The sequence below is a fragment of the Paramormyrops kingsleyae genome, chromosome 17 (genome assembly GCF_048594095.1).
Source record: "Paramormyrops kingsleyae isolate MSU_618 chromosome 17, PKINGS_0.4, whole genome shotgun sequence".
NCBI lineage: Eukaryota > Metazoa > Chordata > Actinopteri > Osteoglossiformes > Mormyridae > Paramormyrops > Paramormyrops kingsleyae.
Window position 1 is genome coordinate 4,253,492 of NC_132813.1, and position 13,404 is coordinate 4,266,895.

General features: G+C 43.1%; 1 protein-coding gene across 3 annotated transcripts; it reads left to right on the forward strand.

The window, feature by feature from the left end:
* The first annotated feature begins 1,108 nt into the window (after positions 1 to 1,108).
* Positions 1,109 to 12,424, forward strand: LOC111849534 (dual specificity tyrosine-phosphorylation-regulated kinase 1A-like). Of its 3 annotated transcripts, none has more exons than XM_023822475.2 (11): positions 1,109 to 1,685; positions 6,596 to 6,777; positions 7,181 to 7,273; positions 7,432 to 7,620; positions 7,965 to 8,112; positions 8,224 to 8,510; positions 8,618 to 8,764; positions 9,131 to 9,271; positions 9,373 to 9,673; positions 10,906 to 11,027; positions 11,115 to 12,424. In XM_023822475.2, exons 2-11 carry the CDS (start codon positions 6,670 to 6,672, stop codon positions 11,655 to 11,657), a joined length of 2,079 nt encoding a protein of 692 aa, XP_023678243.1. In that variant the 5' UTR covers positions 1,109 to 1,685; positions 6,596 to 6,669; the 3' UTR covers positions 11,658 to 12,424. The 3 variants fall into 3 exon arrangements, with proteins under 3 accessions (XP_023678243.1, XP_072557354.1, XP_023678253.1); XM_072701253.1 differs by lacking the exon at positions 1,109 to 1,685 and adding an exon at positions 1,745 to 1,968; XM_023822485.2 differs by lacking the exon at positions 1,109 to 1,685 and adding an exon at positions 4,793 to 6,299.
* Positions 12,425 to 13,404: the final 980 nt, after the last annotated feature.

A 13,404-nucleotide genomic window follows, 5' to 3' on the forward strand; every position in this document is an offset into this window, starting at 1 on the left:
TCTTCTAGAAAGGCTTCCCATATCCTCCTGAGACCCAAGGAAAAAAGTGTCCTTCAATTTTAGGTTATTTGTCTTTGGAGGAAATAAGACATCTTACAATTTAGATTTTTTCAAATTTATTTTTAATTTCACAGCATGTCCTCTTTAGTGTACAGCAGGAATAAATATGTTTCCTAACATCAGTGAAAAGATGCAAAAATTAAATGTCCACTACAATGGACAAAAATGAATGGGTGGGGTCTCAGGAGGATAAGATATTGGAGCGCGTCCATGGGAATTTTTGCCCATTCATCCAGAATAGCATTTGTGAGGTCAGGCACTGATGTTGGATGTGAAGGTCTGGCTCACAATCTCTGTTCTAGTCCGTCCCAAAGGTGTTTAGTGGGTTTGAGGTCTGGGCTCAGTCAGGGCCAGTCAGGTTCTTCCACAACAAACTCACCCAATTTTCGCTTTTTCCAAAATTATGTGAAATATAAAGAATGTTGAAAATAACGCCCTCCAACAAGTATGTAGATATTTGCTGCCACCTAGTGAAAATTGGACGGTATCATAACATTTTTTCAATTCCAATAAAATAAAAAAATACGGATTGTGGAAAAGAGCTGTAGTATTGTTACTAAGTATTTAGGCTGGTGGATCTCACATGTTAAATAGCTAGTTAGTTAGAAATTCGGGTAGGGAAACTGCAGAGTAATTTAAGATATAATTAAGAAAAGGTATACACAGAACGCTGTTATTGTTCGTTGATGTATTTATTTACTTACTGCATAGTCTGACGGAGGCACTCGAGAAAGAATTTAATCGTACTGTGTATAATGACAATACAACCTTGAAACCAGCAATTGATCCTTAACATTATGGGCTTAATTAACATTACATTTTAAATTAAGAAATATGTTCATACATGCTCAAAAAATGTATGACGAAGCCACTGTTTTATGCTTATATGTGAACAGTATGGATAACCCCGCAAGAATTCGGACATCAAAGAAACCTTGCATGGTCGGTTAACCAACCTAAACCTGCTTAACTCCACCCCTGAATCACGCAGGGACGTTGTGCGTGTTGGGGACGTCACCTTTACGTCAACGGCGCATCCGGGAGTCTCGTAGTTTGACGGGTAGTCGTCATGGAAACGCTCTCAGTTAGCCGCCATTTTGTCAGTTGCTATTTCTTTTTTTTCACTTATTTGCCTTCCTGTCGGAGTAATACTCGTACTTTTCTGCGTTTATGGCAGTCGTGTTTTAGGAATGCTTTGGCGACCCTGGACTGGGACAGCTGAGAGGCGTGGCGCTCACTGAGGCGGCGCAGGCTGAGCGGTTTGTCCGGGTGTCCGTACCGCCGGGCCGGTCCGCTGCGCAGCTTGGCAAAGCGCGCCATTTTATGAGATTTCCGACCACCGGTTCGCGAAAACGGGCTTTTCACCCGAAACGGGCTCTGCCTTCCGCGCCATGCTTACGCTTTCCGTGCCCCACGCACAGGAGTGAGAAGCCTGCGGTTGTGCATGCTTGGCGGGCAAGCCTATCAGCTGCCCGGAAGCACCGCGGAGTCCAGGGGCGACGGCGGCGATGCGGGGACGTTAGGCGGACGCCGGCTAACCAGCGGGGCCGGCAGCTGCGCGGCGGCGCTGGATGCTGCAGCACCTCGCCGCGGCTCTCGGTCCGTAAATGAGGGTCGCGCCTAAGGTGAGTCTGTCCGCATGACGCCGCGAACCGCCGCACGACACGCCGTAACGATCCCACCGAGAGCCCCGATACCGGTGCCATAAGGAGTCGTAGCCGGACCACGCTTCTGGCGTACCGCGGCTAGATCAGGACGCCGGGCATTTCCAGTCCGTCCAGTACATCCCGTGGCTCTTGACGGTAATGTGCTACAGATGGTACTGGGAGCGGAATGCCGGTCGGAAGCGCATTGATCATTCATTCATCGAGGTTTCGTAAATGTAACATTTGACAGCGCCGTGATCAGGTAAACAGTTTAAGGCAGAGCGCTTTGGTTTTACTGTGTCTCCTGTCAGTTTTCAAGGGCAGCTGGAGACGTCACTTCTCACCGTCTGCCGTCGTTTTTTGTGCGTTTCTGCATGGGTGTTTAAGCTAATGGTTTTTTGGTGGGCTGCTGAGATCTTTGTGAATGCTTTCGATTGCATTTCTAGCACAATGGGAGAAAAAAAATCAAAACTAGATTTTCGTATGGAGAAGACATCTCTGCTTTGCCTCATATGGGAAAATCGTTTGCAAAATCGCGAGAAAATTTTAATTCCTCACATATGTCTCCTGAATTTATGTGATGATTTTAAATTATTGGAAATTTGTAGCATATGTTGCTTTTGCAATTTATATTACGGTCCTTGGAAATGAAACCTTTCTGATACCTTCATAGTCCGCCTGTCGTTCTGTTACCTGAATGTGTACCCGTTAAGCACATAGGGACTTACCGTTACTGCAGTGTGGTTGGTGTTGTATGTGCACACTTATGATGCACTGGTATTTGATAATTGATAAATGGGTCAATTTTGTTTCGCCACCCTCTGGGCAAAATATCATTGTCATTATATGGCAGTTTTCCCTCAGGTTAATATGCCATTGAGAGCAGATTGTACTCTCCGCAGTCATGGGTTTTTAATGCTTTGTCTGTGTTATCTTGCATCCAATGTTTTATGGGAAAAACAAATCTTGTTTCTATCAGCCAGGTTCGACTGAAAGACTTCTCTCCACTCAGCTTGTTTCACCACCAAGCTGCAGTTAATGATGGGAAAAATGAGGCTTCAGAAACCATAGTGGGTGGGCTCGTCGCATCCCATCAATCACTGCCTTTTCTGTCCAATAGTCAAGCCAGGCAGCATTTGACAGAGCATTGTAATCCCACCCACTGTGGTTTTTGAAGCCTTGTTGCAAACTTATCGCTAGTGACACTTAATTGGGAATAGTGAGTAACTGCTTTATTTGCCTGCCTGTTGTTAGACAATGACAATTTAATAAATAAATGTAATGCCCTTTTAGTAAAAACTAATGTATGTTCATCGATAGTCAGGATATATGTGCTGCAGAACCTCTATGGTTGTAGCATGGTGGACATCTTTTGGTCTTTGTAGTCCGACTGTGTGATGTTATTATTACTGTGTCCATCCATCATCCAGCCGCCACAGACCCGAGGCAGGATTCAAACCCACAAACTTGGAGGCCTGAGGCAACGGTGCTACACACTGTGCTGAGGCATTGGTTTGTGAGTTTTTAATCTTCAGGATATTTTTTTTGTTCGTTTGTGATTGTAGGAACAATTGAAATTGCTGAGAGGAAAATATCATCTTGCATGGTCCCAGGCTGGTCTGAGCTTCCCCATACAATGTTTACGCACCCTATTCCACCACACAACAGCCGGCCTTGGGTTTTAATCTGCTCCATCAGATTTTACGTTGTTGTCTGTGTTCTACATTCTTTTGTCAGAGTAAATTGTCAGTACTTAGATTAATTTAACGTATATTAGCACTTTTTTTTTTAACCAAACATGAACACTCAAAGTATGCTATTAAATGTTTTTTTTTTTTTTAAACAATCCTTTTGTTTGCATCCTTTTGTTCCAGTAAATCAACAGAGCTCTTGGCTCTTTTTGGATCTTGTAATCAGAGTACTTCCTCTTTGGTTCCACTCGTCACATAACTGTAACCCCAAGCCTATGAAAGCTGGGCACCTCTGAGTTGTGGTTTTCTATCATTCTTCTTTCAGGATGGTGTGAGATTTGTGATCGTTGAAATAAACGCTCTTTTTGTTCTTGTTGCAGCTTTTCTGGGCTGATTACTTCAGTATTTTCACCTGTGATACAGTACTGATGATATTTATCAACTTTAGATAAATGAAGACTTGCATAATATATATATGTATGTTGTAGACCCTCTCTGGTATGTGCACATTAACGGGGTGTGTAAGGGAGTAAACACACTTATTTTATCTGTATTTGTCTAGTATTGTTAGGATCTTTTTGGGGGTTTTCTTTTAATCACAGTTTTAAAAATAACATTTCATGGTTTCAATTGCTGCTGTGGAATTAGGATTTCCTGTATTAGGTATATATAAGTCATAGGTATGTATAAGTCAGAATCCATGTGATGTCATCAGAATGGCAGGTAAATCTGTTTGTGTGACGTAGATCATTTTTGAAATTAGGTCCACAAAAAGTTCACCTAGTTATGATTACTGTACATTATGACATTAGGAATGTTCTTTCCTGAAATATATTTCAGTATTTGAACAAAAAAAAAGATATTGTGGAAGTAGTAGCTCTTTTCAATAAATAAGAGAAATGTGAGTTTATACCACCTGAGCTAGGTAACCAAGGGCTTTGTAATTAGTGGTCTAGTAGATTGACATTTGCAGATGATGCAATAGGACAAAAAGGTGGACTGTTTTAAGCATTGTGAGCCACCTGCTTTAATCGAGGACAAATCTAGATCTAGATTCAGCTTTATGGCTAAATAAAATGGTAATGAATAGTAATAGACTCACTGTGTTTCCATATTAACTATAATTAGCAATTATGATTGGTGGTAGATGTGTCTGTAGTTTGTCATGGAATACGATCTAGGTCAAATTGCTGGATACTGAACATGTGTTTAATAGAGGGGATTTATAAATGTATTATAACGGTATTTTCATGTGGATTATCACCTTAAAGATATTATTTGGAGCTGCAAATGGAATGTTGTATAAAATATCTAGGTTATTATTATTATTTTTTTTTTTATAATTTCTTATTTATTTTTCTTTAACCTGGGCTCTAAACTTAGGTTCCCCTGAGAAGTCATCAAATGCTGATAGCTACTTGACTTTTGCTTGTCTGCTGTCTTTGTATTTCCTGTTTTTGCCCGTCTTATTTTACCTTATAAAAGGTATATTATTTTATGTTTTCCGGCTCAATGAAATTATTACACTTTCGTTAACTCTAATCTGACTATTTAAATACACAACAAAACAGCATTTAGTCACAATAGTCATTTACAGTGCTGCTAATATTTCAGACTCCAAATGAGCTAAATCTCATTTACAGCACCTGTTTTTTGTTTCATTTCTACAAAAACACTTGTGACATTTCTGTGACCTATACCTTGTCACTGTTGATGGGTTAAATATGTCCTAATTGAGAAATGCTATTCTGGACCTGAAGTGTGATATTCAATGCTGGCTCCTCCTCATCCTTAGATATTGCAGTAGAAATGGAAATGGTAAACACCCTTTAACTAGTACACTTGAGAGAATCGGTTTGATAAAAATCACATTTCAAATTAGTTACTTTTTGTTATGGACTTGCTGAATTGCATATTACTTTTGCTTTTGTAATTCGTTTAAATTATTAAAGAAAATCAAATGGTACATTAGCAAATAAGGAACTGATCTTGGATTCTAAATATTGTAGGTCATTCTTCTCATGTTCATATGCTGTCTGTTGTACCTTTGAGCAAAGTACTGCATAGGAATTGATTCAGTGAATTTTTTAGGTATATTAATGGTGCATTGCAAAAATTTGCAAATAAATGTAATAATATACTACAAAGTTAAATAGATACTGGAAGTTCTCCTGTTACAGAAAGAAAAGGTGATTGTTCTGTGTTTATCCCACTGCTCTGCTTTCGTAAGTTTGTTTCTTCTTGTCTCTAGACAAATGCTGCTCCTGCATTGGGTTGCTTTTTTCTGCTGGGAACTAATGTGTGAAAAGCAGCTTGAGAATATGACAATGTGCAATTTCATTTCTCGTTTATTACTTGTTTTCCTATTGGATAATAAGTGGAAGCTCTGCCCTGGCAACAAAAGTAGGTTATTTGCATTCTGCCTTGTGATTGGGTGAGTTTGTCAAAGACCAGGCCAATGACATGAGATCTTACTGGTGGTAGGCTGTTGTAATTAGGTGCTGTTGCTGGGGTTCAGAATAGTGGTTACTCTGTGTGACTCCTGCATTGTTGCCTGGTGAAAGATGTTGATAAATGCGCCTTTAATGATCTGCAAAATTCACACTTGCGGCATATAGTCCGATTATAACACAGAACTGAAAAGATTTGATTTATGGACCAGAAGCTTTCTTGTACAGAACACTCCTTTGAATTGGATTTAATTATACCTATACTAAATAATTACACGGATGACTCGAGTAGCTCCCATTCCTGCAGTGTGTGTCAGCCGATGCGTGTGTCGGTGTGTGAGCGGTACGTCGCGGCTGTTTGCGGGAGTTCCGGGAGCAGGTCACCGGCTTGGCCCTCCGCTGGCTCTGGGGCTGCTCGCTCCGGCAGCATCAGACAGCAGCTGCTTTCACAGGCGAGTCCATGCAGTTTTTGGCTCAGTAGAGCGCCGTGCTTTCTGCACGCTCATGGAACGATTTGCTCGCGCTTTAACAGGGTGTTTTATAATGACATCAGATGTTTTCCATCGTTTTTTTTTTTTTTTTTCTGTTTTCAAATCTAATTTTTTAATCTGTATGACCCCTGGAAGGCTAAATTTGTTTCTAAACCCAAAACCGGCCTGAATCCAGCAGGGTTTAAAAATATGTGTACAGGAATAATTTCACTGAGGTCATTTCTGCTGACTCACACTTACAACCCGTTATATTTCAGGAGGGGAGACTTCAGCATGCAAACCCTCATCCGTGCGGCTTGCACCTTCGTTCTCTTTCCATGCCGCTGGGCCCATGCCTTCACAGATGGCCCACTCCCAGCCGCAGTGCAGTGAGCACCTGCTGTGTGTGGGGGCCTCTGGGACGGAGCTGTCATACAGTGAGCCGGCCACAGACTCCCAGGTACCTGCACTCACGTACGGGGGACACCCCCTTTTGGGGCAGATGATGCTTTGTCTTTCGTTTGTTTATTATAATGCTGCTTTATGCTGGTATGTGCATATTATTTCATCATTTGATATTACTGTGGTATTTCTGTGTGTTTTTTTTTTTTAATTGGGAATTTAGATGGTTCACAGTGAAGTATGTGTATAATGACATTAAAGCATTAATGCATTTTCCCTTTCTGTAAATGGGTGTGAGCATTGGAGGGATGTAACAGCACCCTATTTAAAAACGCAACAGTGTGTGTTTAAGTTTTAAGAGCTATTTTTAAAAAAACAACTAGCGACGGTATTTGCATGGTAGCCGAGGAGGAGGTTAAATGTGTGGTTGTGGGGAAGCTGACCACGGCTTCGTGTTACAGGGGCTCATGCCACAGTGTTTCCGTGAGCCGGCTTCAGCTCCCTTGAGGAAACTGTCCATTGACCTGATCAAAACTTACAAGCACATCAATGAGGTAACGGCATTTTCCACACTCGCTATACCCGATTTATGCACCGTCTCCTTTTTTTGTAAGTTTATAATTATGTGTGATGCATCTGTTAGGCTGTGGCTTGTGTGAAGCATGAAACTTCAGTCACCTGACCCCCGTCGCCTTTACTTTTTGACATTGAGGTGTACTATGCAAAAAAGAAGAGACGGTATCAGCAAGGCCGAGGCGATGACTCCAGTCACAAGAAGGAGAGAAAAGTGTACAATGATGGCTACGATGATGACAACTATGACTACATAGTGAAAAATGGCGAGACATGGATGGACCGCTATGAAATAGATTCTTTAATCGGCAAAGGCTCATTTGGGCAGGTATGATAATTCAGTGTAATGCAAACTAATGAAATGTTAGCCATAGCTTGGCCTTTTAGATTAAATATGGCTCCACCGGGACCTGCTAAAGTATTTTCCGGAATTTTGTACAGAATAACTTGAGGATTACCACAATATAGGCATTGATATAATCTCTGGATTGAATTTTGTTTTGTTTTGACCCTGAGAACAGTGCAGTTTTAGGTCTGGTTGACTTGAGACAGAACAGGTCTGAGTGTTTAGCGTCTGTAAAACGGTTGGTGTACTTTCTTGGGACCTCCTCGTCTCTCTGTCTCCTTGATCTCTCTGCCTTGGTTAAGTGCAGTTTCTCTCTTTGCTGTTAGGTTGTTAAAGCCTATGATCGCGCAGAGCAGGAATGGGTCGCTATTAAGATCATCAAAAACAAGAAGGCTTTTCTCAATCAAGCTCAGATCGAAGTACGACTTCTAGAGCTGATGAACAAACACGACACGGAGCTCAAGTACTACATAGGTATTGCTGTTTGTACATGTCACTAGGATGGCCAAAATACAATAATGAATTAACTTAATAAATGTAAACTTCGCTGTTTTCCTCTTATACTTTATTTTTTTTTCTTTTCAGTCCACCTGAAGCGCCACTTCATGTTTCGAAACCACCTCTGTCTGGTGTTTGAGATGCTGTCCTACAACTTGTATGACCTGCTGAGGAATACCAACTTCCGGGGCGTCTCTCTCAACCTGACCCGCAAGTTTGCCCAGCAGATGTGCACAGCGCTGCTCTTCCTGGCTACGCCTGAGCTCAGCGTCATCCACTGCGACCTGAAGCCAGAGAACATACTGCTGTGTAACCCCAAGAGAAGTGCCATCAAGATTGTGGACTTTGGGAGCTCTTGTCAGCTTGGCCAGAGGGTGAGTTGGATGCACTTGTTTATGTAGTCTGTTAGCACAGAAGCTTTGCGTATTGAGATGTCTTTAACTGATGACAAATTGATGTGATGGCTCAACTTGTTTCTTAGATTTACCAGTACATCCAAAGCCGATTCTACCGCTCCCCCGAGGTGCTTCTGGGCATGCCCTATGACCTGGCCATAGACATGTGGTCTCTGGGCTGCATCTTGGTGGAGATGCACACTGGCGAGCCCCTCTTCAGTGGGGCAAATGAGGTACATTGTTTAACTGTACTGCCTAGATCTTTATGCGCACTAAAGAGCGTCATTGTCGGCTGTCCAGATGTCCAAATACAAGAGTAAAAATTCCAAATACAAGAGTAAAAATTCCTGCTACTTCATTAACAGCAGTATGAACTCATTAAATACTAGTTTCACTTTTCAGGAAAGGCATGTATACTATGTGTAGGGTAATAAAATTTGTATTGTGTAATCATTTGATGACTTGTTTCTGAATGAACACAAATCTATAGCCTAACCTGTAAAAACGAGAACATCCACTGACTGATAGAAGCTTTCATTATTGCTTCTCAAACTTGTGTCTATAATAATATCTAACATCACTTTCTCAAATCTCTACAGACAGATCAAATGAATAAAATTGTGGAGGTACTCGGTATCCCTCCCAGTCACATTATGGATTTGGCTCCCAAAGCCAGGAAGTTTTTTGAGAAGTTGTCTGACGGCACATGGGGTATGAAGAAGACCAAAGATGGGAAGAGGGTGTGTATCTGGCATCTGTCCTTTTGGAAGGTTACTGCCATATTTGGTTGGAGTTTTGGTGTTTGGTACTTGTGTGTTATTAACGTTTCTCTGCCCTGCAGTACAAGCCACCGGCAACACGGAAGTTGCATACCATCCTGGGAGTTGAAGTGGGGGGGCCAGGTGGCCGTCGGGCCGGGGAGGCCGGTCACACCGTCGCCGACTATCTGAAGTTCAAGGACCTCATCTTAAGGATGTTGGACTACGACCCCAAGAGCCGCATCCAGGCATATTACGCACTGCAGCATAGTTTCTTTAAGAAGACCGCAGATGAGGGCACCAACACGAGCACGAGTGTGTCCACCAGCCCGATGGACCACTCACAGTCCTCCGGCACCACATCCAGCGCCTCCTCTAGTTCAGGTGCTCCTGTGGGGGTGCGGGGGGGGGGGAGTCACATTGTTCTAACCATTCTTCTCTTTTCAACATGGTAGCGTGCATCTTATAGGGAAGAACACCTCACACCATTCATACACACGCAGAGTCATCCAGACTGCCGCACATTAGGGAAATTCACCAGTTTAGCTGCACTGCATTTTTCACTGGCATTGGCATCGCAATCACGATCAGAATGACTTGTCTGTAGATCCAGAGGTCACTTATAAAATTATATAACTTATAAAATTACAGTGGAACCTCGGATTACGAGTAACGCGGTTTACGAGTGTTCCGCAAGACAAGCAAAGATTGTTTATAAATTTTGACTTGGAAACCGAGCAAGTCCTGGTTTACGAGCGCCAAGTATCATCAAAAATCATATGGCGCACCTTGTTTTTCTTGTTATTACGTGCGCTCGGCTTCAAAACAGGAAGTGCATGCGTGCGCTTCTTGTTTTGACGCCGAGCGCACGTTATCACAACTGAACCAATGGTTATTCACTTTCTCACGCTGCAGAATTGTGGGTAATCGTCTCCCATGCTCGGTCTCAGTCGGCATGCCTCACTCGTATAATCAAAATTTAGTAGAAAAGCACCACCTGAATAAGGGTGTAGCAGTGCGAGTGATGAATCTGTTTAACGACAATGCAATGTCCACATTTTTGTGAAATCGAAAAGGAGGCAAAAGAGGCTGTCATTGGATGGGTTCCTTGTTAAAGTCGCACAAACAGAAAAAGATTCCAGTGAGCCAACAGATAGCAGTGATTCCGTTAATTATAGTGAAAGTCGTCCTACAAAATAACCCTCCTCTTCTCCTCTCTCGTCTCCCTCACACCATCCACGATTCTTTTCAAAGGTAAAGCGCAGGTTAATTTTTTAATGTATTTTTACTTTATATTTTGTATTAATAATTTTTATATGAATATTTTTGAGTTCGGATCATATGATTTTCCATTATTTCTAATGGGAAAATTCGCTTTCATATACGAGTGCTTTGGATTACAAGCATGTTTCCAGAACGAATTATGCTTGTAAACCAAAGTACCACTGTACATGCATTTTAGGAGTCCCGCCCTCAGTGTATCCCAGTACTGGGTATTATTTTGTATTTACTTGTACTCATGAATACCATAAAATACTTTCTTTCGTGTCATTTTACTCTTTTGTTTGCTCACTTGTATGCTTGCATGACAGCTCTGGATCTTTGTTTTCCTTAAGGAGGTTCGTCTGGTACCAGTACTGGTGGCCGAGCGAGGTCCGATCTGAGCCATCAGCACCCGCACAGTGGGCCCTGGATCAGCACTGGATCAGCTTTGGACCGCGAGAAGCTGTGTGGTCAGGTAAGTGGCTGTGCCTACTGGGAGAGCAACTGGCATCTTCTTTTTGAATCGCAGTCACTCCAGCCTCACTTTACCTCTGCCTGGCAGGTGAGGCAGACTTTCGCGGTTCCTGTGGCCTGGAAGGAGCCGGTCCCTGCAGAAACCCATCCCGTTCAGGAGACCAGCTTCCTTGTTCCTCCCAAGCAGCTTGCAGTGTTACAGAGCGCCCCCTTGAGGCCAGGTGTGGCAGCATGGCCACAACCAGGCCTCCTCTCGCCCACCAGTACCATGTCGACGCAGAAATCCATGGAGGTGGGGCAGGGCCATATTTCCATGGGCTCCTTGTCTTCCTCGGCCTCCTCTTTCTCCACGTCCTCCTCTTCCACTGGGAACCAAGGCAACCAGATCTACCAGAACCACCCCATTCCTGCCCATGCCTTGGACTTTGGCCAAAATAGTGGCTTGACAACGGGCCTTGGCGATTTCTCAAACTCCCACCCGGAGACTGCTGTGGCAGAGCACCCGCCGTACCCCCTAGGTGCAGCATCAGGACCTGGCCGGTTCGTTTCTGAGGCGTCCCACCTGGGCGGGAGGCCGGGTCTGCAGAGGGAGGATGCTGCTCTCCAGCCACACTCTGTGGTCAGCTCCTGAGTGTGAGAGAGCGAGGGAAATCTCACTGAACCATTACAACCCTACAGACATTTTTTGTCTTTTTTTAAAGATCATCTACTTGCAAAGATCTCTGTAATATGGCAAGAATTCTGCCAAGATGTGCATACACCATTTTATGTGGTACTCTGACTCCAGTTATTCCATAGAGGAACTGCCTCTGAGTTTGTGGCAGGTGTTTGTGTGTGTGTGTGTCTGTTTGTCTGTGCGAGTGACTGACTCTGTCTGTCTGTCTGTGTCAGTGATTGCTCTCCGTGGGTTAGATAATGTTAGAACCAGATCTGCTGCTGCTTTTTGGCAAAATATTACATCCTCACAGTTAATACTTGAGTGTGTATTCTGGGTTTTTGGCGTTCCGTTGGCAAGCGTTGCATCGACGGCCAGTCGCCGCTGTCAGAAGTGCACAGCAGTGACGTCCCAGCGTTTCCAGGGCATTCTCAGTGCCACCCTCTGGACCCCGCTGGCTCCGGGGTCTGAAAGACATGTTTGGGGGGGGTCTGAAGGGCAAAGTAATGGAGAGCCCTGGGTGACAGCCTGGGCGCAGTACGCAGAAGATGGAACAGACTCCTTTGCCCAGTCTAAGGACTCCTGAAAGTGGCCATTCCGACCAATGACCTGATGGCCTTACGCTGCTGGACTCAGAATGGATAAGATGGACGTTTATTCTTTTAGTACAGAATAGCTATCTTCTATTTTGACTGTAGAAAGCCCTTAATAACTTACGCAAATAGATAAAGGGTGTTTCAGAATGGTAATTTCAAGAGGCCTTTCTTTAAGATTTTATCTAACAGGGTCTTGTAAGTTCACGTGCGTGCCCTACATACGACTTCCTACGCTCCTGAAGGTCAGAGGTGGAATTTCCCAAGAAATGAAATTATATGACTGTGATTCTTCCTATTTGACATCCACCCCCCCCAAACACCCCATATTTCCATATATTTTCTGTTCGTTTTGAACATAATCTTGCTTATTGCTTTAGTGACTGCTTTCTGCCCTCATGATTATGCTGTGAATTTCGCAATATTTTGTTTCACCATCTGACAATTTTGTGGTACCAAAGCTGTTTTTTCTTTTTTCTTTCTTTTTTTTAAGCACCTAGATGTTTAATAATGATGTAGCAGTTGGGCACTTTGATGCAAAATTCATCCGGATCATTTTTTTCAGTACAGACCACCTGTATCTATTGCTTTAACAAAACAGAACTTGGTAAAATATTTGCTGTTACATTAGTACATTACATTAACTATTGGCTATGTCCCTGGAAATAAATGGTTATCAGTCATCACACAGCAAACCTCTGATAGTCCCCCTGGCCCCTTTACCAAATAATGCTCCACACCTTCCAGAATAACGGGGAAAAAATATGATGTTTCCAGACAACACTGGGCTGAAGACTGCTCATCTGGGCTTTAACTAGCTCTGCTGGTCGGGTGTATAACTGGCTTTGGTTGGGTCTTCTGTTTGTAAAACAGCACTGTCACTGAAACTCGCAGGATGGAGTAAAAATGTAAGCTTCATTTTTACATGTAAATTTTGTAGATTTATACAACCATGTGTTTTTCATAATTATTACTATACAGTAAGATATTCAGATGACCGCAAGACACGTCGGATGCAGAAACTCATTTCTGACTAAGTTTGTATCATGAGAAACATCTGTCTTGATTTATCCCCCCCCCCCCTCCTCCGCGCCCCGCCCCGCCCCACCCCGCCACTCAGTTATTTATTT

What these genes read in the sequence shown, in the direction of transcription:
- LOC111849534 (XM_023822475.2), top strand. Translation starts at nt 6,670, where the DNA reads ATGCCTTCACAGATGGCCCACTCCCAGCCGCAGTGCAGTGAGCACCTG. An exon ending in GCAAAGGCTCATTTGGGCAG is followed by an intron (nt 7,621 to 7,964) that starts GTATGATAATTC and finishes CTTTGCTGTTAG; the next exon opens with GTTGTTAAAGCCTATGATCG. An exon ending in CTTGTCAGCTTGGCCAGAGG is followed by an intron (nt 8,511 to 8,617) that starts GTGAGTTGGATG and finishes CTTGTTTCTTAG; the next exon opens with ATTTACCAGTACATCCAAAG.